At 32.7% G+C, this 27,038-nt stretch overlaps 3 protein-coding genes across 6 annotated transcripts in view; 1 reads left to right on the plus strand and 2 right to left on the minus strand.

The window, feature by feature from the left end:
* LOC106069509 (cytochrome c oxidase assembly protein COX15 homolog) overlaps window positions 1-23,440 on the minus strand; it is a 35,243-nt gene extending 11,803 nt beyond the window's left edge. The window contains exons 1-2 of the mRNA XM_056022968.1: window positions 23,232-23,440; window positions 8,545-8,614 (exon numbers count right to left, since the gene is read on the minus strand). Coding sequence (XP_055878943.1) covers window positions 8,545-8,550 — 6 coding nt within the window. The 5' untranslated portion in view covers window positions 8,551-8,614; window positions 23,232-23,440. The remainder of the gene's footprint in view (window positions 1-8,544; window positions 8,615-23,231) is intronic.
* LOC106069508 (copper homeostasis protein cutC homolog) lies at window positions 12-16,055 on the plus strand. 4 transcript variants are annotated; one of them, XM_056022986.1, is made up of 8 exons: window positions 12-381; window positions 3,002-3,061; window positions 3,330-3,498; window positions 3,752-3,792; window positions 6,021-6,056; window positions 7,714-7,847; window positions 15,287-15,317; window positions 15,714-16,055. In XM_056022986.1, the coding sequence occupies exons 1-8, from the start codon at window positions 330-332 to the stop codon at window positions 15,932-15,934; spliced, it is 744 nt and encodes a 247-aa protein (XP_055878961.1). In that variant the 5' UTR covers window positions 12-329; the 3' UTR covers window positions 15,935-16,055. The 4 variants fall into 4 exon arrangements, with proteins under 4 accessions (XP_055878961.1, XP_055878970.1, XP_055878977.1 ...); XM_056022995.1 differs by having other exon boundaries at window positions 12-350; XM_056023002.1 differs by having other exon boundaries at window positions 18-164.
* Window positions 15,591-18,165, minus strand: LOC106058553 (E3 ubiquitin-protein ligase RNF34-like). The gene is made up of 2 exons (XM_013216006.2): window positions 18,014-18,165; window positions 15,591-17,485 (listed from the first exon to the last, which is right to left on the minus strand). The coding sequence occupies exons 1-2, from the start codon at window positions 18,027-18,029 to the stop codon at window positions 16,422-16,424; spliced, it is 1,080 nt and encodes a 359-aa protein (XP_013071460.2). The 5' UTR covers window positions 18,030-18,165; the 3' UTR covers window positions 15,591-16,421.
* Window positions 23,441-27,038: the final 3,598 nt, after the last annotated feature.

The following is a 27,038-nucleotide window of genomic DNA, read 5'->3' on the forward strand; positions in this document are numbered from 1 at the left end:
TGGTTAAAATTCGTATTTTGCATCTTCCCACTTTAAGAGATCTACTTTCGTTTTCTCGCAGACTGATAATCATTAATAGAGTTTGATATAATAGACGTGTATAGTTTGATAATGCTTTTGGTCTTAACCCAGCGCCTTGACAACGCAGAAATCTGGCTAGTGGTGTAAACAAAGTTTTACCCATGATCTAGATACTAGATCTAGACCTCAAGACTATATATTCATCTAATCATCTAGCTATTATAGTACTATTAGTAGTATTACTACTTACTACTAGATCCAATCATCTAAATCTAGTGATCTAGTACTGGAATTTAGAATCTAGAAAAATGGAAGTTTGTGTCGATTCGGTACAGTCAGCAATAAATGCACAAGCTGGAGGTTTGGAATAAAAAAAAATTGAGGGATGGGAAGGGGGATTACCCGGGATATTACGGTTATTACCCACCCTCCTATTAATAATTAAGTATTATTCTATTAATTAATTGTATTATTAAATCTAGATCTATAGATTCCATTTTCAATATAATTTATTTATAGATCCTATTCACTATAAAATAAAGTGACTATTCTATTAACTCACTCTGAATTGATTTTTCAACCACTTCTACTAATCCAATCATCATCAAATACACACTCCTAACTAAATATTACTTACAATTTGCTTTTTATATATTCCATTATTTGTACCTAAGACATAAGTTATAGGTGGAATGTAAACATTAACACTACTCAGGTGTGTGAATTCTCTTGACAAATGGTAAAGTCTCTAGAGACTTAATATGACACACACATTACATAGGCCATAGGTTCAATGTTTGGGTCACAAACCTCTTTCAGACTGTTAAGTTGTTTTCCCTTCTCTACAAAAAAAAAACTATCTTATATAATACAGACGTTACTTCAAAACAGAAGATGATTATTCTATTAATTAATAGTATTATTAAATCTAGATCTATTGAATTGTTTAATCATAGACTATGTGACTTAAATACATCAGTGGTCAAACATGATTGTAAAAATGTAAGACTAAAGCTCTAGGCAAAAATAATATATATAGACTCTAGATCAGGTGTTGTCAACCTGTGGGTCACGACCCCCTTGGGGGTCAAAGGAGGATTTGCCAGGGGTCGCCTAAGACCATCGGAAATAATGGTTTTTGGTCTTGGCTTTGTACAAATTTTTGCCATAGTTATAGCTCTACTATTTTTTTTTACTACAATTGCTATTCGAGAAAGATGATGTAGACATCAGAATCTGAATTAAACTCAATTATTTCAATTTATTTAGATTAATGTAAATTATTTTACAGTGCCACGTCTTGCCATTGAGGAATCATACATATTATTTCTATGTTAAAGATTTATCGCACGTCATGGCTCAATTAAAAGCACTGACAATTATAATAAATATTATGCCATGTTATTGAAGGCAGGGCTTTTTTTTTGGGACTGTACGCACTAGTACGGCGTCCAGCACCTTTTTGAAAAAATTATTACTTTTCTTGTATTTTAATGTATATTATTAATTTTTAGTAGTTAAAAGTTAGGCAATCAACTACTAAGTACCGGCACCTAATCACTGAGTACCGGCATCTATTTTTTTACAAAAAAAAAGCACTGATTGAAGGTATGTTTTCATTATGTTGCAGCCCATAAGAAACGGACCTCAAATGTTAAAAAGAATGTTTGGAAAAAATTATGTGGTGATTTTTTTTACAGTAGTTCAAGTTTTACTTCATGCAGGAATTTAAAAAAAAACTATCGCATCATTTGTAACAAAGTTCCATCGCCAAATTTATGCAATTGTTGAGTTTCTCTTGTGCAAACCTCTTGAAACGACTACTATGGCATGAGAAAGTTGGTTCCTTTTTGGAAAAGTATCACATCTCTTGGGAAACAAAAATGGTGTCTGCACAGATGATGCAAATATGTTAGTCTTGATCTCAACCTTTGGTACAAAATGAACGATCAAAAGCCATCGGAATTCACTATTTGATTCATCGACATTTATAAGTAATGAAAGTACTGCCTCAAGAATGACAAGAATCTTTAGAAAAAAGTCACAACAAGATGAAATGCAATATGCCTCGATTGGTCAAAAATAATTTTTTTTAAATCCGATCCCTCGAAATGTAACTTCTGCTTTGGCAAACAAATTTGGAGAAAAATAATGTTTACATGTTTGCAACCTTATCTACTTTATATGAGGAAATGTTATTGAACCTGAAATTTCTGTCGTGTTCTTTCCAAATCCACCCAACATACAGTTCGCATTTCCCAGAAGTACATTCAGAGTCAAAGTTTAACATTTTTCCAGAGACATCACAGTCTTTATTGAATTCATTAATAGTGATACAGCAAAAATGATATTTCTTCTATATCATTGACCCAATTGTGGATCAAGTTTTTGAAGTCGTATCTCATTATGTAGGCCTACGTCTTGCCCCTATTCTTCTATTTTCATTAACATTATTTTGCAAAACATGGCTTTCTAGAAGTAGACTTGATGCAAAAGATGACATTGGTTGTGTTTTTCTCTGCCCTGATAATCCCTGATCTTGTGAAATAGAAACAAGCTAAACCTTCATACTGTTTGCATAAGCTGTTTTTTGCCAATGTAGTTTACCGTTGTAGTGACAATCTTCTATGCTCTGCCATGTTTTTTAAATTGTCACATAAGCATGCAACATAAAATAAGATGAATATGTAATAGACAATTCAAGGAATGTAAGTTAAAATGGTAAAATTTCATTTTCTTGAAATTTAGTTAGAAGTAGAAATAAATGTTTTACAAACTAAAATTACATATTTTTTATGAACAAAAATAAAATTACTGTTGGGGTCACTGCATAGTAGTGAAGAATAGTAAAAAGTTATATGACATGTAAATCAGTTACAACAAATGCCTAAATAGTTTTTTTTTATCAAAAATGTATAGATTTATATGTAACAATAACAAGGGTTTTTGCACTGTATTCATCATATTTTTTTTTTTACAGGGGCTAGTCGAGTTGAATTATGTGCAAATTTAATGGAAGGGGGGACAACACCAAGCATTGGTACGCTAAAGTACTTACTCATGTTTCATTTCTTTATAAAGTTAATTATTAATATATCTAAGAATTTGTTTAAAATGATTAGATTACTTGAAATGTATGTTGCCATGTTTAACGAAATGTTGTAAAAGCTTAAAATATAACATTTTGTTACTCATTATACACATCTGTCTCTTGGGCCACTTCATTACAAAAGGGCCTTTATTTTCTTTTGTTTCCAAAATGTGCATTGATTTTAGCAAAATGACTTATTCATTATTTTATTTTACAGGATTGTTGAAGGTTATCAAAAGTCAAATTACAATCCCTGTCTTTGTTATGATCAGATCAAGGGGAGGTGACTTTTGCTACAATGACCTCGAGATGGAGGTTATGAAAGAAGATTTGCTGGCCCTTAAGAGAGCAGGCGCTGATGGATTTGTGTTTGGAGTTCTAACTCAGTAGGCCTACTTTTACTTTGAAGACATGTTTTTGATATATTGTTGTTATTATTTTAATATTTTAAAAACTATACTTGATTATTTGATACTTTTAATGTTGAAGTAATTAAACTTAGTAAATAGTTATTTTTTTGTCAATTTGAGTTTGAAGTTTTGAAGGAAATGTGACTTCTTTCATTATTTACACTGATGCCAACTAAGCATATATTTGGTTAGGATTTCTTTTATAAAAGAACTACTTATTTGATTTCAGGGATGGAGAGGTCAATGCAGCTGCATGCCAGAGTCTACTGGGTAGGCTTCTAGTTTGTTTTTTAACTTAAGATAGTCACCAAAATAATTTGACTGTTAACTGAGCAATTACTGTTCAATTTTACAATGAAACAAAGAGAAATCTCAATCTTATTTAATAGGGTTATAATGATTTATATTTTTGTAAAAACGTTTTATATGTCTCGGATGTTCCTTCAGAGTTAAAGATAATTAACTTCTTACTCCAAACCTCCCACAGGACAACAGGGCATGGCAGTGTGCAGGATATGAACCTGGGTCCATCGAGATGACCAAATTACAGTCCAATGCACATACTGCTCGTGCAGGTAGCTACTATATGGCATTTTTAGCGGCCCTTGAAAGAGGAATAGATGCTATTAGTTTTGTGTGGTTTGTCTGTCCATCCGTCCCATTTAGATCCATAAACTAGAAAAGAAGATATTGAAAATCCGACATCATGATATTTTAGACCTTTCAAAGTTCTGATGCACAGTTACGTTTTTCTTTTCTGAAAGCATAAAGTTTTTTCTTAAAAATACACCATTTTTACAACTATTCACTATTAATAGTAACAAACACGGGAGGCTATTTAGTAAAGGAGGTGAGTATTTACCATATTTTTTACACATTTATGCAAACGGTTTTAGATTTTTTCAAAAAAAAAAATTTTTTGGACTATTGTATTGCTAAGTTATGTAAGTTCTGTCATACTAACTACTACATTTACAAAAATATTTTCACTTTTTTTTTAAAGAGAAAAAATCTATTTAATATGCATGTAAGTGGAATGTAATTTAAAACAACAATTAATAAGTAGCTTTTCATATTATCATGTGAACTGCAGTGTGGCACTGTAGAATAGAACACTTAAATAAAGGAATTTTATTTTTTTTTTTTAAGAAATTTTTTTTTTCTTGAGGTTTTGAAAAAGAGATTGACCCTTTACAAAACAATTAGATCAATTAGATAATCATTATATGACATCAGTTAGGCCAGGTTCGTATCTAACTTCACCTTTACTTTCACCTATACCTTGGTCTGCTGGACAGTTGGGGCACCACACAAGATCGGTCAACCTTCTTTCTCCATTATTCTTTGTCATTTGCCTTTGATAGAATTTCATTCTAATATTCTTTCTGAAAAAATTGAAATATGCCTTTTTACCTCCCTGGGTGGACCACTTCTAGGGCCAATTTTTAGTTTGTGTTTTCACACAAACTGTTATTGTAACCTTGTTTTTTTTCTGTTACAGTATTTTACAAAATAACCAAGGTAACTTGTAGATGGTCATTTGTACTTACACAGTACATTACATACCAAAACTACACTGAAACTAGATTGACTTTGAACTAACCAATCTGAGATCAGAAGGATATTAATATTTTTGTCTCTAAATGACATCTACTGGTTAAGAAGTTGAAGATTCAAGTAGTCATTTGTTTTGGAAAACCTTGTTGATAATTTTCTGAACTCTTCATAAATCAACGCCAAATAAAAGACCCATCATTTCAAACAGAAACTTAAATTTACTTTTAATTCTATTTCTAAAAAAATTCTAAATTTAGAATAGTTTAAAATCACCAAGTGTTTAACCTCAGAACAGCACTTACAAAGCTCAACAACAACAGCAAAAAAACTGTTATTCAATGGATACCAGCTCACATACAACTAGCAGGAAATGAGAAGGCTGACACACTCGCCAAGAGTGGGAGAACAAACTCACAAGTAAACTCTGCACTCTATCCAGAAGAAATGAAGAAATTAATTGTAGATAAAATAAATGAGAAATGGACGAGCTCCCATCCAAATCACAAGAAAGATGATGCTTACTATAAGCTATCTCGACAAGACCAACGTCTAATCTTTCGACTCAGGACCGGACACAACAGAATGCGATAACACATGTTCCGGAAGCTCAAAATTGGAACCAGTGAAATCTGCCCATGTGGAGTATCACCAGAAAATGCCGACCACATCCTCCAAAACTGCTCTCTCTACCAAGAGGCCCGTATAAGACATTGGCCACAAATCACCCCAATAGAAAGAAAACTATATGGAGAGCTCCCTGATTTGGAAACCACCGCGCAGTTCATCTCATGTATTGGTCTAGTCATATGAACACTCCAACATAACAATGAGAACGATGAAGAAGAAAGAAGAACCAAGTGTTTCTTAATCTTTTCTATTTTTTTAATATTTCTTTTTGTGTACTGTTTTTGCTTTATTTTTCTTTTATTTTTTTTCTGTAGACATTGCTCGGCCATGTCCAGTAACATTCCATAGAGGTAAAGCTTAGATTTATTCTTCACCAGCGATTTTAAACTCTGTTTTACTCAGTTCAAACAACTTGATTGTTGTTCTTCTGTTCTATTGATTGTTGTTCTTCTGTTTTATTGACTGTTGTTCTTCTGTTCTATTGATTGTTGTTCTTCTGTTTTATTGACTGTTGTTCTTCTGTTCTATTGATTGTTGTTCTTCTGTTTTATTGACTGTTGTTCTTCTGTTCTATTGATTGTTGTTCTTCTGTTTTATTGACTGTTGTTCTTCTGTTCTATTGATTGTTGTTCTTCTGTTTTATTGACTGTTGTTTTTCTGTTCTATTGACTGTTGTTCTTCTGTTTTATTAATTGTTGTTCTTATGTTTTATTGATTGTTGTTCTTCTGTTTTATTGATTGTTGTTCTTCTGTTTTATTAATTGTTGTTCTTCTGTTTTATTAATTGTTGTTCTTCTGTTTTATTAATTGTTGTTCTTCTGTTTTATTGATTGTTGTTCTTCTGTTTTATTGATTGTTGTTCTTCAGTTTTATTAATTGTTGTTCTTCTGTTTTATTAATTGTTGTTCTTCTATTTTATTGATTGTTGTTCTTCTGTTTTATTAATTGTTGTTCTTCTGTTTTATTAATTGTTGTTCTTCTGTTTTATTGATTGTTGTTCTTCTGTTTTATTGATTGTTGTTCTTCTGTTTTATTAATTGTTGTTCTTCTGTTTTATTGATTGTTGTTCTTCTGTTTTATTAATTGTTGTTCTTCTGTTTTATTAATTGTTGTTCTTCTGTTTTATTGATTGTTGTTCTTCTGTTTTATTAATTGTTGTTCTTCTGTTTTATTGATTGTTGTTCTTCTGTTTTATTGATTGTTGTACTTCTGTTTTATTAATTGTTGTACTTCTGTTTTATTAATTGTTGTTCTTCTGTTCTATTGATTGTTGTTCATCTGTTCTATTGATTGTTGTTCTTCTGTTCTATTCTCACATGTTATTTTGCATACTTGTACTCTATATATTACCTGAAATGTCTATTCCTTTGCCTTCCTCTTTTCATTCGTATATTTTCCTTTAGCTCCCCTGAAAATAGTGATGGTCAGACTTGACTTGTGGACCATATCTATCCTATGATGCAGCGCTGTCCAGCCCTTCAAAACTTAGGCTGTCATTACCTAATGTATCAGCAGATGTCAGGGTTGTCTTTCAAGCCCTGCTTTGTTTACCTAGGCCCCTGACATTCATGCTTAGTAATGAATAATGGATAACAAAGTCAATATAACATTTAATATGACGACATATTTACAATGTGTGATGCAAACGTATTACAACATATGTAAAAATGTATTAACAATGAATCACTTTATAGAATATTCTTTTAAACTGAGTGCATCTTCCACAACATCTTTCACAGAGTATTATTGTAAGTGATACTTCTTTAGATTTAATGTGAAATCTTTCTTTTAAGTTTTTTTTGTTGAACATAATTGCTTCCCCTTTGTTACCTACTACTTTGTTCATTGAATGTCATGATGCCAGTTATAAATCTTTTTTTTTCCGGTGATTTAAAATCTCTTTTAATAATTTTTTTATGTATGTTAATATTTAGCTTCATGAAATATCCACTATTAATTTGTAAAAAAAGGAATGGAAGATTCAGTAAGCTTTGTGTTGTTTTTCAGCTATAGATATGGCTCGAGACATCTATCTCTCATTAACAACTGTGATCAATTTGGGTTTTGATAGAGTATTGTCAAGTGGTGGATACAATTCTGCACTTGAGGGTTGTAACATTTTACAGGCTATGGTTCAACAGGTAGGAAGGTGTTTTGTTTGATATTTTTTTTTTACGATTGTTCTATTATCTACAAAATGTCTTAGACTTAGCTAACTTTAAATGTAAACATTTATTCATTTATTTTGCACTAACCCTTTCTTTATTTTTTATTAAGAAATAATAAATTTGCCAAGTAAATCTTTTGTATTTATTTATTTTTGTTTGCACAAAATGATGATATTGAATTCCAGGATGGCATTTTCACATATAACCTTTTGTCCCCCTTACTGCTTTCATAGTTTTCACTAAGCCACAATCAAACTATCATTATTTCAACTGCAGTTTAAGTATGTTGACTATCAAAGTCAGTAAAGTATTATATCAAAGCTCAACAAATTATACCATGTTTGTCCTGAATTTTTACTGAAAGAAACTTTACTTTTCAGGTATACCTAGTGCAACACTGTCTTTTTATTTTCTGGAATAATTTTTGCTAACCATTTTTAGACTATTGCAACAACAAAAAAATCACTGCACATCACATGACTGCAAATAACATTTTTACTAATGAACTTATGTGAACTCTTAAAAGTATTGCCAACAAAATACAATGTATACATATATATACTTAAACTGCATTTTAAATAATTGTATACATGTGTCTATGACCAAAAAAAAAAAGTTTTAAAGATTATATATGCAAAACACAGTTTTGACTAAGATGATATCTCTATACCTTCATAAGTGACCTTGACCCATGTCCTATCTACATCATTGTCATCATCCCACAGTAATCACTGACAGTTCTGTTGATATAGGTGACAGGTAGATTAGACCAACACTATACTATGTTTGCAGAACAATTTTTATCAGCATTAGAAAAAAATTTAAGGTTTACTAAATTATACAATATGCTCGCTTGTACTAATAAATACTATTTTAATCAAATAATTTTTATTCAATAAAATACTGTTTTCAGACACTAACAAGAAAATGACTTTAATTTTAAATCTCAATAATCTGTTCAAAAAGAGCTAAAAAGTTCACTCTATATATTTATACATAAATCTTTTTTAGCAGCATTAATTAAAAAATATTGTAAATAATTTTCAGAAATAGTAATTAATTGAAAACTGTGTAAAACTTTTCCTATCATTATCTAGTCATTACTTGAAGTTTCTTGATTTAATTTTGTGGCTAGCCAAAATTTGTACTGAGAAAATTTTTGATTAAATTGAAAAAAACTTTGATTAACTTGTGTTTAGAGCCTTTTATTTTTGTTTAAATCTGCTTATCTTACTTTAAGTTACTTCATTCATAATTAAAGGAATGAGATAATGATAATTTATGAACAAACCAAATGCTTTTTAAAAAACAGAAAGATCTAAAACAAGACAACATAATACAAAATTAACTTACATACAACATTTAATAGATATTTGAGAAAAAGAGTCGCTAAGCTAGAAATTGTTCACCTCTAAACTATAGAAGTCTGAGGTTGTGTTTAGGGAAGAAAGATGATTGGGTCTCTTGCCTTAGACGTACATTAAAGCAGTGAAATTTTTAAAGAAAAAACTTGCACAAACACAATGTTGAGTGAATGTAGTACAAGGATATTTTCAAAACTTGTGGTGCCATGTATTTCTTACGGGACAGAAACATTGCTTATCTTATCTTATATAATACAGACGTTACTTCAAAAAAGAAGATGATCACGTCCTACGCGTCATGCATTTAGTCATGCATGACTTAAATTCTGCCAAGTCACTGGTTTTCCTTGCTAGCTCAGGCAAACCATTCCATGCTCTAATAGCACTAGGGAAGAAGGAGTATTTGTACAAATTTGTCCTAGCATATGGGACGAGGAATGTGCCTTTTGTTTGTGTCTTTCAGAGTATTATAATAAATTTTGTTTTTGTATTTGAAGATTATGGTTCATTGTTTTATGTATAGTTGCTACTTTACTTTTGAGTCTTCTGTCCTGGAGGCTTTCTAAATTTAGTGATTTTACTAAAGGTATTACTCTGGTTAAGTGTGAATATTCGTTTGTTATGAATCTCACTGCTCTATTTTGTGTCTGTTCCAGTTTCTTAATGTTATCTTGAGTTGAGGGGTTCCAAACGGAGGATGCATATTCTATTATTGGCCTAACCAAGGTTAAATAACATTTTAGTTTTATGTTCTTATTTGATTTATAGAAATTTCTTTTAATAAATCCTAATGCTTTGTTTGATTTTTTTATAGTTTCATCAATATGTGGATTCCATGACAGTTTTTCATTTATTATAACACCTAGGTATTTTGCGTTTTTAGTCTGTGTTACTGGTTTGCCATGAATAAGATAAGTGGAATTAATTTGTTTTAGTTTTTTTGTTACTCTTAACAACTGACATTTTTCTGGGTGGAAAGACATGCTCCAATTTGATTCCCATTTCTGTAATTCATCTAATTCTCTTTGTAAAATATCTGTGTCTTGTGTTGTTTTTATTGTTCTATATATTATGCAAATCGTCTGCAAATAATCTGACTTTTGTTTCTGAGGTAATGCAATTTGGTAAATCATTTATGTAAATTAAGAATAGTAGTGGACCTAAGACATTGTTCATACTTTGTTTACAAAGTGTTGCCAATTTATACTGAGATCCTGCACTCGGAGTGCATAGTACACAGGAAACTGGTAGAGTCACAGTTGGACTTTCAGCACTCTTCTGAGTTCAAGTTTAGCAAAGTTGTATATTAGGGAGGAGCTTCTTAGTTAAGTTGGTTGACAAATATGTTTATTTGACTAAAAGTGCATAACTGTTAATAGATGGGATCTCTATTTGTAAGGCCAGTTTTGATCTTAATAGAACTCAAAAGATTAGTTGTTTGTTGAACCTCCATAAAAGTTAATCTTAAGAAAACTAAGAGATTAGTTGTCAGAATAAATAGAAATCTCCATTGTACATCTTTAATACAATAGTCATTAATCCAGACAACGAAAATAAAACTTTAGACCCCCAACAGACAACAACTTTGTCTGCATTAGATGTAACAAAATGTGCAGGTCATAGCTGGGTTTGTGTGGTTACGTGAAATACTGCACATATCCTTAATTGTAGACACTGCCTTATTAATCCAAAAAGTGTGGTAATGTGGCTTTATGACACTAGGTGTACATTTTTAACAATACTGGACCTAAGAACAATCACATGGCCTCTGCATACCCTACTAATGACTATGTAAGATTGACTCCTTTACCACATCAGTTTGGATGCTAAAACTGTTACCAATATAGAACAGTTCCTGAGAAACTAAATATGGTAGAGATATAAGACCTTCATGCTTTATGTAGCAGCCTGCATAAGGGAAAAAAGCTTTTAGTTTTGTGTAAAATCAAAAACTAGAAAAGTTATTGAAAATCCAATTTTCCCATATTTTGTGCATTAGTGTAGGCTGGGTGTTTCCTGTTGTTTTTTTTTAATATAATCCTAGCATTTTAAGGAAGTTTTCAGTCATGTATGTTGCTCCAATGCTGAATTAAACAAGATTACAAAGAGAGTTTGTGTTACACAAACTCAGAGGCGGCCCCCGTCGAAGTCGGATCTGCATATTCGCAAATAATATTCAAGAGGTGATTTAATTTTGATGTAAAATGTTTTACACGTTTCGGATGTTCCTTCAGAGTTGAAGATAATTACTTCCTAGTCCAAACCTCCCGCAGGACGACGGGGGATGGGAGCGGGCAGGGTTTGAACCCTGGGCCATCCATAAATCTGAACGACAGTCCAGCGCGCAAACCGCACGACCAGGCAGCCATCCGATGGTCAAAAGTAATAATGTTTCAAAGATTCATTTGCCGTAAATTTAAATTTAAATTTAATAAAAAATAGTAGATTAGTTTTAGTATATTAAAACATTACAATATTGATCAAAACGTTTGGAAATGAAAATCTACACTTTTTTTTTACACTTTAAGTTTAGAAATTGAAATTCTACATCTTAATCTAGTCTATTTTAGTCTAAACTAGATCTAGAAATTCTAGATCTAGACTCTAAAATAATTTTAATTAGAATATAAATCCAGATCTAGATATACTGTAATAAAAATCTAGATCTAGTTTAAAAAATCTAGATTAGATCTAAATCAAGATATCATTCCTTTTTTAAACGCGAGTCACATAACGAGGCTTAATAAACATTACTATACCGAGTTCTTTTTTCATTTCATTTGAAGAATTAATTCCATATAACGTCAGAGGAAAAAAAAAAAACACTACGTCACACGGCCTAGCTAGACTAAAAATCGCCTTCATCTATAAGAGCCATTTATCGAGTGTTCATAGACTTTGGTGCACCGAGTGCGTTCTTTAAGCATTTCATTTAAAGAATTCATTCCATATGACGTCAAAGGAAAAAAAAACACTACGTCACACGGCCTAGCTAGAATAAAAATCGCCTTCATCATTACGAGCCTTTTATCGAGTGTTCATAGACATTGGTGCACCGAGTGCGTTCTTTTAGCATTTCATTTAAAGAATTCATTCCATATGACGTCAAAGGAAAAAAAAAACACTACGTCACACGGCTTAGTTAGACTAAAATATGTTTTCATTAATACAAGCAATTTTTTCGAGGGTTAATAGACATTGGTGCACCGAGTGCGTTCTTTTAACATTACATTTAAAGAGTCCATTCATATGACGTCAAAGAAAAAAAATTCCATTACCTCACAATAGGCTAGTACCGGTACCATAAAAAAAAAATGTCTTTATTTACACGAGATATTTAACGAGGGTTCATAGACATTGGTGCACTGAGTTCTAATAGATATTATTTAAAAAGGATCAAAGCCACATTGTTTTTGCGTTTTGTCTGTCAGTCGGTCTGTCCGTTATCTTGATATAAAAAAAACAACTAAAAGTTATTAAAAATTGATTAACCTTTATTTTACGTTTCAAAACATCGCAATAATTTTTAGGTATGAACACAATTGAAAAGTTTATATAATAGATTGTTCTGGATGTTTGTATAAATAGTAAAAGAAAAAGAGAATTTCAGATAAATGTAATACCGTTAATTAAATTTTTTGGATGGTCTCGTATAAAAATTAGATGTACTACAGCCACGTGGAGAGATTTTCGTACCTTACTTTGGTGTTTGGATTCTGTTTTCCTTAAAAATCGGAACATAATATTAACGATAATTAGATTTTTTAATGTTTTAGGTAGAAAGTTAAATGTACTGTAAGAGAGTAGTGAGTTAAAATATTTTTCATAAAAATCCGTAAAAACATTATTTCGTAAATGAGAAGATTATTTGTTTATTAATTAGAAGAGGGAGTTCAAACAATTATTTGGCGTTAGTAGATTTTTTAATAAATTCGGAAATTTCTGGCGACGATTTGTAAGAAACAAAATCCGGAACTTTCTTTATCGATTACAAAACTTCTATGTTATGTTTTACAAGAAAATTAAATGTCTAAAAAGTAATTTTCAGTAATCAATTCTAGTAAATTACTTTTTTTAAAAGCCTTATGCGATTTCAAACAATCATTAGGCATAATTCATGTTTTATAAAACAATATCCGGAACATTTTTACACTTAATGAAATATAAGTCAGTATAGAGATTATGATTTAGCATTAATATGCTATTTACATAAAAAACGGAACAACATAATATTGATAATGTGTTTTTGCAACGTTTAAGCATGGAAATTGAATGTAATATAAGTTAGAAGAGCAAACAAACATTTGTTGGCGTTGATTAGTTTTGCACAAAAAAATCCGGAACAATCAATTTTAGATACTTAAAACTATTGAGATGTTATGGGAGGAACATTAAAGGGTAAATCAGATTTTCAATAGCTTTTAGAGTTCTAGTTTTTTAAATCTAATCGTGACGGACAGACCGACCAACAGACAAAACGCACAAAAATAAGCTTCTTTTATTCGGATGGGGGCACTAAACAAAAAATAAATAAAATCTGATTTTTAAAAAAAGTTTAAGGAATTGGTTTAGCACCTGATCATGTAGCGACGTTACGCTACTGCACGAAAATCGCTGCATAAAAAGTCCATTTAAAAAAATGTGCGTGATATTTACATACAAAGTGCATTATTAGCCTTTATAAACAAACAGAAATGTTTTCTTTTAATTTTAGCAGCTAGTTGACCAGAAAAAACGTCTTTAACTATTATTTGTATTTGTTGTAAACATTTCCTGTACATTTTAAAAATATATTTGACTTAGTGATACTGAAAATACACAAAAATTGTCCATCTTTGTTAGCATATTGTAACATTGCCTCCCTTACATTTACGTAATTGTTTTAGAATTGGTGTATTTTTATGAAAAAATCGCTTGCATAATTAATTTTATAAATTAAACGGTTTGCTTTTAGAAAACCAAAAGTAGCCGTTGCACCTAAACTTTTCAAGCCGGATTTAATGATGAAATAATATTTTTCATATCTCTTCTAGTTTTTGAGATCTGAGTGTGACAGACGGACAGACGGACATTTTGCACAAACCTAATAGCGGCTTTTTCCCCTTACGGGGGCCGCTAAAAAAAACATGTAAGTCTAAACGTAACTGGAATATCCATGGGACAAGATGGAGTTGGCCAAAGGTCCATTCTCCACCATCCATAGAGCTCTCCAAATGAAACTATTTTGCAGTAGAAAACTTAAAGTGGACTTTGCTCTGGGTATTTTCCTTGGCACAGTCTGTAAAAGAACTCACAGCTCAGCAGCGAAAAGCTGGCTAGAAGAAGAAGAAGTAACTGTTGTACGAGATTTTCTTAGCAAAACTTCACCCTGAAGATGGATTGGTGATATGAGAGTTCCTCTGGGGTGTATTGAAAGAAAACGTTTGCTCTCTATAATGTGTGAATCTGTTTGAGACAGAAGAAGGATGTGCATTCAAAACAATGGAAGCTTCTTTCTTTTATAATTGCCATTATGAAAAAAGTTCATAAAATGTTCCTAGCAGGCATGCATATAAGGAAGGTATAGGTACTTTTTTAAAAGTGCTTTGTTTCCCATTTTGTTAACAATTATGTGCTCTTCTATTATTTCAAGATGAGATACTTGTGTTGTGTTCATATTTTTATTGATTTTAATTCTTGCTGTATTGAAAATTATGCTGTAATTATTTTCAGAATAAAACAAGAAAAATCCATACAAAATACTTTTTAAAAAAAGTTAATATTAAGTTGAAATGTATCAATTAGACTGGATCATTCATGTAATTACATTTTTTATAGATCTAGACTAACAATCATAAATCTGTGCAAATTAGAAATATTTTTACCAAAGTGTTTTTGTTTAGTGCAATTTCATGCTTTATCTTTCTCAATGCGCTATGATCCTATCGCTTGTCTGGACCAATATTATTAATATTATTATACTAGTAAATTTGATAAAGAACATTCAGTTCAGAAATATTTACTCTATATTAGATGTAATTATTTTCTGTTTTTCTAATCTCGTTTCAGACTCAAGGTGTGAAAACTATTGTTGTACCAGGTAATAATTTCAATAAATCCTTTGTTATCTTTGCTGCATCAACATACTGGAAGTTAATTTCCATTTTTTTTAATCAATACATTTAAGTCTTAAATTGAATATTAAAATTAGTTTCAGTTTAAACTTTTTTTCTTTTTAATCTTTAATATTTGCTTCATTGATTCTCAAACAAATATGTTTAGATTATATTTGTTTCGTGTTTGTAAAAACATATATATTTCTAAATAGACCTTAAAACTGATAGGAAGACATAATATAAAACAATTAAAAAAATGAAGAAATCATTTTTATTAAATTATTAAAATATTTTATTTATAATAAATAATAATACTGGAGGTAATTAACATTGTTGTTATTAACATTGTTACATTTGTTTTTAAATGTATTTTCTTGTAGGTGGAGGAATAAAGATAGATAACTTGGAACAGATTTTGTTAAAATCCCAAGCGAAAGAGTTCCATGGGTCTGCAAGAAGAGTTATTGATTCAGTTATGAAATTTAGAAAGTGTAATTTAACAATGGGATCACAACCAGATATTGAATTTATCACTAAAGTGACCAGTACTGAAGATGTTAGCAAAATGCTCTCCATATATAATTCTTTATATGCCAATTAAAGAACATTATAAATTAAATAAGGTGTAACTGCATTGTAACATTTATCAAAAAGTGACCAGTTCTAAAGATGTAGTATAATGGTCTCAATATAATAATAAAAGAATAATATAAATGAAATAAGGTGTTACTGAATTGTTGTAACATTGAATTCATATTTCCAGTTAACTCTTTATAATGGAAGTTAACATTTTAATTAACTATAAGGGTAATAGCTAATTAATATTTATATTACATCTTTGTAATACATTCATCCATTTCTGTTGCTCTGTTGGAGTTAGCTCTGGTCTTGTCACAAAAAGACTCAATGCTCCGCTCTTGGGGAGCCCGTTTTAAAATTAGGTGACATCAAGGCTTGTGATGGAGCTAGGCCTGGTGTTGTCGTATAAAGACTTCATGCTCCTATATTGGGAAGCCTGAGTGATTTATAATTGACGTCAAGGCTTTTGACATCGCTGTTCTCAGTTATGGGGGGGCTGAGATCAGTCTTTAGCTGAGGTATGTTTTCACTTCAGCAAGTGCAGTTTTCTTGCATACTGGACATGAGTAGCAGGATTCTGAACAAACAGAGCACAGCACCACATGACCACATGGTAACAGCATAGTGTCAATTTGCCTCTCCTTGCAGATTAAACATGTCAATGAATTTTTGAGGTAATTCTGCTCCCTTTTCAATGCGTGCAACTTCAGAATATTTTTGTGATCTTCGGGCGAAATTGTCTGCTGCTTCTCTTGACTAATGTTCACATCGTCCTGGATGGACATTACAGGGGCAAAATTTACTGTTGAACTGTCCTGTACACAAGAATCACTCTCTAAATTAACCGAAACTGCTGGTAGAGAAGTATGGTCTTGTGTGGAATCTGGTAAAGTATGGTCTTTTGTGGAATCTGGGAAAGTATGGTCTTGTGTGGAGTCTGGGGAAGTATGGTCTTCTGGGGAAGTATGGTCTTGTGGGGAATCTGCATTGTGAAATGATGCTAGAATTGATTTTAAAGCTGAAATACCTGAGCTCTGACACAGTTTTAATATGGAATGTATTAAATTGTCTTCGTTAAGCTCTACATTATTCTCAATCATGTCCATAATTTCTTTGACTGTTGGAAAACGTTGAAGTTTTATGTGAAGTAAAATAGCAATGAGCTCGATGTTGGTTGTCAGAGTTGTACAGTCTGTGTTGTAGCTGTCATCAACCATCCACTTCACAGCCTGTAATGATGGTTTCTGAACGAAGTCGCTCTCCTTCCTTATAGCCTGAATGAGCTGGTGACACTCTTCTGCAACATTGACAGTTGGCATTAAAGTGGTCAGCTCAGAAGACCAGGAGACGTTTTTAGTCTTACATGATGAGTGTTTTGATTTGGGGATGGCTCCAGAGTTAACTGTTGAATCAGTCTCAATCGCTTTGACATAATGGTTGGGCTGAGTGACAAAATCTGTTGTGAAAGTTTCAGGTTTGAAACTTGGCAGTGGGATGCGATCTGGTTCATCTTTTTCAATTAAATAATTTGACTGAATTGATTTGCTGAAGTCAAAGCTTGGTAAATATGATTCTGTTTCAAAAGAAAGAAAGAAATGTTAAGTCTAATTACTACTAGAAGTAATAGTCGAGAATTTCAATTTAAAAAAAAAGCAGGAAATAGTAGTTACTTTAAATAACTAGGGAGTTTCCAAGTGTAAAAAAATCGGGAATTCCAAATTTTATAAAGTTATAAATAGCGATGACATTTTTTTTTTTTTTTTTTTAAAGCGCAAGACTAATTATAATTAATAAGTTCGTTGTTACCAACATTGAAATTTTTTTTAATGTGCTAACTGAGATAATATTAAGACAGTCTCAATCTAGACCTATTTTAATTTCTAGATCTACATGTACCAAACTTATCTTCTATATTTCTATATACCTATATAGGCCTGGAGACTAGACTAGAGTATATATAGTTAATAGTTTTTATAGATCTACTAGATCTATCATCTAGGTCTAAATCTAGATTATTCTATTTTTCTGACAAATAGATCTAGATCTATATAAATTCTAATTTAGGCTATACGAAAATATAAATGCCAATTTTTCTACTTACCATAAAAAGCAGTCATTCTTAATTAAGTTTATAGCTTTGGATAGATTAAATGAAGCACTGTAATGTAATCCTACTTTCTAAGACTAAGGGTTTATGAGAGAATGTATTCGCCAACTGGTAGTTCGGCTTTTATATAGACCGTAATGAGCCCACTGACGCCATCAATTCTAAATTTAGAATCGGATATTCTCACTACACAGAAAGGATTTTTAAAAACTTTTTTTAAAAATAAAAGCTATGTACGCAGTCGGTCATCATTTAAAATCCTACTTTTGCGTTATTCTTTATAAAAGTAGTAACACGATTTCCAAATATTCGTATATCCTCTTGACATTATAATATTTAGCACTTACTCAACTATTGAATAGTTTTTAAAATGGTCGTACCTTAAAAATGCAAAACAACCCGATTATCCTACTAATGTCAAGGTCTGGAACGTGAACCAACATTACTATATTTGCAAATGTGGTGTGTGGACTTATGCTAACGGGTATTACAGAGTGTGGACAAAGACTGCGAATTACATGTAAGAATTAAGACGAATTAAAACGAACTATATATACACCTCAAAAGAACATAAATTATGAAAATTTTAAATCGCGTTCACAAAAAAAGGTCTAATATCTTAATTTCTTATTGCATGGTTGCCTGTTTCTTTGGATACATCAGCTGCGTGGAGAAAGGGGGGGGGGGAACTGATGTGTGGGTGACATCGTTCCGACCACAGCTAATGCCCAGGCATTCATCTCATTCCCATGAGATGATCCATATAGTCGCTTCGCCACTGAAGGAGGCAATAGAATAGTTGCCTAATGTAAACTATTGAATGCCAAATCTTTTGTTTGTTTCAGTATTGAACAGTATTATGTCTTCGAGTTTCCAAACCTCCTCCGGGAATGCAAGGCTCGAACTTGGGACCTTCCTGATGACAGCTCGAACTGCATACCGCTGGACCAGGCAGCACAATAAGTGCGCTGATTGCATTTTAGCATTGAGCTTAACTTTGCTACATGCGGTAATACACAGAGTTTATGATTCAAATATGAATTTAGAGAAATAAGCCTACTCTAGGCCTATAATGTGTATATGACAATGACCAGTCTTACACGAAAATGTATAAAGCAACTTTAACTATAATATGCTTCTTTTAAACAAGCGTTCGTATCTGAAGATCCGATCTATTGAGTTTAAAAGTTATTCAATTTAGAACTCAGCAGAACATTGGCTACGTTCACGCACGGGTTATTGTAATGTTTATTTACTCAAATCAATTCATAGCACAACCAACTCGACCATCCCCATGTAGCGCTTTGATTAAGAAGACAGAAATATATCTTTTGGGACTTGAAAAGATCTAGGGATAGACCCTGGAGAGGGGGAGTGTCACCATGTTTAATTGTTTTGTGAGAAGTAGTGAATGTTGGGATACTTCTTAAAAAAAACAACTTTTGCTTGTCAAACTTTTTGCGAACTTAATAATTAGAGTTGTCAAATCTGGTGACTCTAAGACAAATTTATTATTAGATCAAATATTTCGGTGTCCAAAAAAACTTTCCAGCATGATTAGGGCAGTCTGACAAAGATCTAGTGTCGACTGTGATATAGATAGGTCTATCTCTACATGCTTTTAGATAAGCTGAACATAAAACTCACACTGTGGGAATAGGCCTACTGCGGGTAAGAACAAAAGTATGTAAACCAAAGGTCAAAGTGACTTTTTGAAGAATAAAGGTATATTAGTGAGGAAGAACGAAGAGAGAGAAGTCATGACCTAGATCTGGATACTAGCCAGAACTTAAAACCAAGCAAGCGTAGATTATGGTTGAATTTGAGGAATTCCCGATGACAGTTTTCGTCCTCTACACTTTTGATAACAAGTTATTTACTAGGAGAAATCCGGTCAAACCATTGAAACTGGAGAGGGGAAAAGTAGTAGATCCAGTACTTTCTATGTTTCAACAACTTTTCATATAGAACTTTCCTTTCAATATTACACGTAGAAAGAGGAGTTGCAAAGTTGCACCCTTTCATGGACCTCTGGAACTGATCGAATAGATTTCACTATTAATGTAGGCTACCTATAAGTGGGCCTGTACTGTACATAATAAGCCCTAATCAAGAGCACTAAATCGGTAGTATGAACAAGAATAAGGTCCCATATTCATTACAATCATTTAAAATATCTAATTAAAGGGATAAAATATTTAGGTCACTCACTAACTGTATGACTAGTGTAAGGAATAACATTATACTAGCCAACTATAGAGGAAATAGTTTAGGAAGGGGGCCATACGATATAGAGAGGATGGATATACAATAGGCCAAACTAACTGAGATCACGTTATTGCAGAGCATCACAGTCTGTCATTTCACTAGCTTGATGACATGTCATATACAGGTTATTGCTCTGGTCATTTATACATTCATAAATAGTATTACTTCGACTTTCGGATAGTTTTGAGTTTGAATCCTGTGACGGCAGTAGGCCTATTTTTCTTTTTATATTCAGATCGGCCTAGAGTCCAATTAACTATAATAGCTGAAGAAAATATATATAAAGGATTTCATTGTAGCACCTTCACCAGGAATTAACACTAGTACATATTGATAAATAAAATAATAAATTAGGATATAGGACCTACATTTATTTCGTCCTAAAAAGAAATATTCTTGATTGTAAATCAATTGTGAGTTACTGTTTTGGGGATCTGGGGGTTATAGATAGAATTATATTGTAATACGCCTTTAATATAATCTAAATAAGTGTTCAATGGAAATTGAACTTATAAGCTCATAGCTTGCTAGCTTCATAAGAACGCGATATGTATCAATTACTTCCCCCTGTTACCGTACTATAAATAGGTACATACATACATACATACATACTATTATTATCAAAGAAATGAAGGCAGCAACGTGATATTGGATTCAAATAGAGAAGCTTCGCGTGTCTCAATCTAGAAATTTCCGATGAACTTTGAATTGATCGAGCTAATTCGTTGACACTGTCATACTTCCTACACGATAAGCTGATAGGCTAATCCTATTGACCGAATTGTAGTGGGCTATATCTATATTTAGATTTATGAAAATCCGATTCTCCTGTGTTTTTTTTTTTTTTTTTACACTGGAGTAACGCCCTGTACCTACGGCTAAGGGATAATTCAAAATGTCACTGTTATTACCGCCCCTTGCTCAGACAAGTTTGACAAGTACCAGAGTCCTTAACATTTAAATCGGGAAAATCTAGAATTTGTGATCTCTGTACGAATAAGAAGTCCAATCTTGCCTATTAAAAAAGTGCTTGGTGTGTTATAATGTTACAGGGACAAAGACCATGTTTAGCTTTAAGTGTAACAAAGGAACGTCTTTTGCTTAGGTCATATTTGATCTACCATACATGACTTGTTCAATAATATATTAACTTAGTCTGGTCTTTGTCGGTCTCTAACCCGGATGAGAAAGGAGGAGGGTTTGGAGTAAGGCTAACTACTCTACCCTAACTAGTTACAGAAACAGCAAACAGTCTAGTCTAAGTAGAAACACTTAAATTTAATGCATTTTTTAAAAAGAATAGTGCTACTTTACGCTTTATAAAACGCTAAATCAAAAAGATTATACAGGTAAAAAAAATAACCTGATATACAAATTAATGGAAGGTCTAAAACAAATTATATTACATTCTGGGTACATAGAAATGAAGTGGTGGGTGAGGCCTGGTGAAGTACAAGTAAATATAAGGACAACATTGACGTATGGAATGGGTTGCCTGAGTCAGCCAGGAAAACATATGACTTGGCAGAATTTAAGTCATTAGTTAACACGCATGGCTAGATGCAGGACGTAAATATCTTATTTGAAGTAACGTCTGTATTTTATAAGATAAGATAATATTGAAAAATAATGTAGGATGAATACATGACCTTTCTCTCCCTTTAACATGCTCAATGGAAACATACAAAATATTTTATGGTTCCTTCTGTCTGAACAAAAACACATTTTGAGAGTCACTCTTTGATTAGAGGTATGACTTGAGATGAGATCATCTTTGATTGAAAGATATATTTCTTATCTTGTGTAAGGTCATTGATATATTAAGGAGATCTATGTTGCTTATACCCCACACACATACACACATACTCTCCTTTAAAATGTTAGTCATTTGATGAATAATACACCTGACATCTTCAGGCTACATATATTAGAAAAATATTTGGGCGTCTGTTAATTTCCGTTCTTAATTAAGAAATGGAAAATAATTAAAGTGACGTCTACAACGATAATAGCCTATATTCATATTCAGTGGACCAAGTATATAAATTACTAAAAGCTTTCATTAGTCTTCTTTTTAAAAAAATCTCTCCTCACAAATTAATCTTCATTTAAGTGTCCTATGTGTTGTTGGTAATGTAATCTCTTCAGTACTGAATAAAAAAAAACATATATATTAAGCATGGGCGTAGCCAGGATTTTTTTTCGGGGAGGGTTTTGGGGGGGGGGGGGGGGCCCGGCGGAAAAAAATTATATATATATGTGGTGGGTTTGGCACAGAACAAACTAAAGGACAAGGCGACTCGTAGGGCGATTCAAAACTGTTTATTATACATTAAAGACCTGCCAAAGGCAAACATAAAACATAATTACAAATAAACATAAACTAAACATAAACTAAACATAATTAATAAGCCTAAATGGTTAGACCAAGTTGTTCACACAACATCAAAGTCTAAATACTAAATCTTAACAAAAAACGAAAAGAAAATCATATAGTGTAAACCAACCTCTCTTATTCAAACACAAGAGAGATATGGAACACCCGAAACATTATAAAAATAAAAGACAATGTAGTTCTCTAAAAATAAATCAACTAGTTGTTCTACATAAAACTAATATACATTGTTTGAAGAGTTTCGCTCTTTACTTTCCTTACAAAAAACTACAACAATTAAATAGAACAAATCTATACACTCACAAATACAATGTTTCTTAAAAGCCAGTATCTAAACACTTGTTGTAAAAATACATTTACAAAATGGACAGTTCACATTCTATATAGAATACTACAGGTACGCATTTCAATAAATGAATTCATCTACATGCTGGCTTCTAAAAATAAGAATAGTCCAACATGAACAAAAACCGCGGTAGTGATATTCTATATAAACTACTACCGGTAATTAAATTTACAAGCTAATATGAATTAGTAAAATGTGATTACCTGCAGCCATACGAACACATGGTGTAGAACCAAGCACAAAAGGGAGTGGAGACGACTTAGGTCCAGTAACATACGGACATTACAGCGATACGAGATGCCGGTCGAATGGACAGTGCCCACGTTGGTCTGCCTTGTCATGCGCGGACACAAGGTGCCATCTAGGGTGAAGGGTCACGTGGATATCGGGGTGGCCGGTGTTTTTCTAAAAAGATATCCACTCCACTACATATATATATATATATATATATATATATATATGTGTGTGTGTGTGTACATAATTAATCTTTATTACATTCTGACCTTTTCGGAAGACGTTTATTGTTTATTGTAGACTCCCCGCCCTTGCTAGCAAAAGGGGGCCTGGGGGAGTTCGCAGCGCTCCCCCAGCGCGGGGCGAAGCCCCGCCGCCGAGCACTATTTCTGGTATTGAAAGCCAACAAAATGCATATTCTGAGGTATCTACAGTGCATTATCTTGCTATTAAAAAGTTTTATTTCAAAAACCTAATGTGCTATTCTTACTGACTTAGACCCTCTCGCGCCGTTGGGCGCATTTTCCGGCAAGCTGTTTCCGCAACTCTTATTTTGCGTAATTCATTTTGTCGGAAAACATGTCCCGCAAAACCTTATGCGACGCTCTGTCACAACCTTACTAAGTATTCGACTCCAAGTTCGGCATATGATTTCTTTGATTTAGACCCGATCTCTATGACTGACTCCTAAAATCTGTCGTAGCCATCTTTGTTGAGACACATTTAATGATTTTCAATTTCGGCAGAAGACTATTCACACTTAATTAATGGAGCCCAAGCCACTGGTAGAAATGTGTAACCTTTCTTGACTACGCTCTTGGAATTAAATGCCTGTATTTCGCTTTAGATTTTATATCGAAAAGGAAAGTTTTTTTCGTCAAATCATCTGTTGAGGGGTTTTAAACTAAAAAATCTCTGGGTTTTTTTTTGTTTTGTTTTTAATTCAAAACCCCATTTAGCTACGATCATAGAATTTGGTGACTGTAGTTTGCTTAAAAATAATATTGAAGAGAGAGGTTTTCAACTCTAAACGCTCTGTAGGGGAATTTTAAACTCAAAACCATCTGGAGGGGTTTTAAATTTTAAAGAAAAAGCCATCTGGAGGAGGGGGATTTAAACTCAAAACCCCTTTGGCTACGCTCATAGATTTTATAGTGTGTAATTTGCTTTTTTTTTTATATCGAAGAGGTACTTTTTAGCTTCAAACCCCAACTGGAAGGGGGAGTGGGGTTAAACTCAAAACCCCTTTGGCTACGCTCATAGATTTTATAGTGTGTAATTTGCTTTTTTTTTATATTGAAGAGGTACTTTTTAGCTTCAAACCCCAACTGGAAGGGGGAGGGGGGTTAAACTCAAACCCCCTTTGGCTACGCTCATAGAAGAATTTTTAGTGTGTAATTTGCTTTTTTTATATTGAAGATGGGGTTATCGTAAATTTTGGATGGGTTTTTTTAATCAAAATCTTCCTCAACTGTACTGTTGGAATTTCGGGATTGTTGTTTGCATTTTTGTGTTTTGTTTTATAGAAGAGGGGGATTTAACTGCAAAAACCTCTGGTAGGGGGTTTAAAATTCAAAACCCCCTGTAGGGGGTTTTAAACTCAAAGCCCCCTGGTAGAGGGATTTGTATCTCAAAACCCCCTGATAGTGGTTTTTAAAATCTCAAAACCCCCTGGTAGAGGGATTTAAACTCAAAACCCCCTGGTAGAGGGTTTTTAACTCAAAACTGCCTCGGCTGTGCTGTGGTAAGTGATGATTTAGTATTAAAATCTCACCTAAAATAAACAAAATGAAAGCAAAAATCAGTCACTTAATTCCGTCCCCCCCCCCTGCGGGGGGGGGGGGGGATTTCATTTCGGGGGGGGGGGGTTTGAACCCCAAGAACCCCCCCCCCTGGCTACGCCCATGATATTAAGTGTTAGAGTGAAATAAAATAGAAATCCACTTAAGATATGACATCATCAATGTTGACTTGGACGAAAATAAAGATGTAGAATTATATGTTAGAAGTTTACCAGGTCTCATAAATATTTTCAAGCATCAAGTAGCCTTTTTTTCCCATATGAAGATTTTTGCGGATCTTCCCCGTAGAGGCCTCAAGATATGGTTGCTACCACTTAAGTAATGAGCTTCCCAGACCTGCTTTATTTAATTTTTTTTTTTGGTAATTAGTTAGGCTAATTGTTATTACTTTATATCCCCCCCCCCCCCCCCCAATTGGCTTTGGGTCTTATACTTTAGAAAGAATCTATATTTTAAAATGTCCGAGAAAAGGATTACAAAATATGATACAAAATGTGCTGAGGGTGATTTTGTAGAATATTAGTCTACACATTATGAAAGTGACTTAATTTTTAAAATGTTATCAGGACAAAAGACAATCGCATAGGTGTTGTTGTTTTTTTTCAAAATAATTATCAAAACTTAGACAACAGTTTGTACTGTTACACCTGTAGGCCTACTTTAAAAAAAAAAAGATGACTTGTTATAAAAAAAAATGTGTCAGTTTCATAATGTTCTAGTCTTCATACAGATAATTATATACGTCCCTAGGTTCTACAGCTCTCCGTGAAGGAACATTACTGGAATGTAGGACAATTGAATTCACCCAGATTTGGTGACTGCAATAAGGAATATCTGCTGCCTGGAATGTATTTCAGTCGACTTTGTGTTGTTGTTTTTTCCGGTCATGTTTTTTTTTTTACATGCATGGTTTCACTTTGCAAAACAAATTTCCTTAGCTATTAAATCAATAAAAGATTTTGTTGTTGTAAAAAGGGGAGGGGTTTCCCCCCCCCCCCCATACATTCAGAGACAGGATTGAGTGGATCGAGATGTAGGAACAGTTTTAAAAGGCTGATTAGATATTAAAGAGCTATGCCACCATTTCTTAGGAGTGGAAATTGATTTCCTAATTCAGAACTACGTGTAAAGTAAACTAGTCAATCTTGAAACATTTCAACTAACTGGATGAATAGGTCTACAGACATCATGAACGGATTTTTTTTTCGACTCGCTAATCAGTGAATTGCCAAATGAGTTCAGTACGCTCTATAAAACCCTTTGTTAGAATTTGTTTTGTTTCCTATATTGTTGGTTTTTTTCGGCTTTTTTGATCTAAAAAGTAAAAACAAGATGTTTCTTGTTAGGTATGAACTGGAGAAGGTTCTATAACAAGTTAGTTTGTGTTTGTTGAGCAAGCTGAGCTTACTGTAAGTTTTACTCTACGCTATTGTCATGGGATCCTTGGCATTCCTTGGACACTTGGTTCTCCCGAGATAATATGGATCTGAGAATACCAAAAGTAAAAAGTGCTCTTTCTTCCCTAGTGAAATTAGAGAATGGAATGGGTTGCCTGAATCAGCCAGAAAAAAACAACGACTTAGCATAATTTAAGTCGTTGATTAACATGCGTGACTAGATTGACACATAAAATGCGTAGGACACGTAATTATCTTCTTTTTTAAAGTAACGTCTGTATAAGATAAAAGATCAGATATTGGAGGGGACTAGAATTAAATATATATTTTGTAGAAAATAACGACTTTCCTTTGAAACTACTGGAATAAAAAAACATTACAACTATTTTTTGTTTAAATTACATGTACCGGTATTCATTTCAATTTTTTTCTTTGTTTAACATTTCAATTGCTTTACAAAAGTGAAGACCGACCTATAGCTGCACTATTTATCTTTTGGTATCAACACTGTAACCATAGTACCGTGTACATCGGGGAAATCCAAAACAGTGCAGCTCCAAAGTTGTCAGGTCAGGGA

Source organism: Biomphalaria glabrata, chromosome 1 (assembly GCF_947242115.1).
Source record: "Biomphalaria glabrata chromosome 1, xgBioGlab47.1, whole genome shotgun sequence".
Lineage (NCBI taxonomy): Eukaryota > Metazoa > Mollusca > Gastropoda > Planorbidae > Biomphalaria > Biomphalaria glabrata.

Bases quoted from the DNA above. Each gene is read 5' to 3' on its own strand.
- LOC106069508 (XM_056022986.1), top strand. From the start codon at position 330: ATGGAAGTTTGTGTCGATTCGGTACAGTCAGCAATAAATGCACAAGCT. The intron at 3,499-3,751 runs GTAGGCCTACTT...ATTTGATTTCAG, and splicing joins GTGTTTGGAGTTCTAACTCA to GGATGGAGAGGTCAATGCAG. The intron at 7,848-15,286 runs GTAGGAAGGTGT...ATCTCGTTTCAG, and splicing joins TACAGGCTATGGTTCAACAG to ACTCAAGGTGTGAAAACTAT.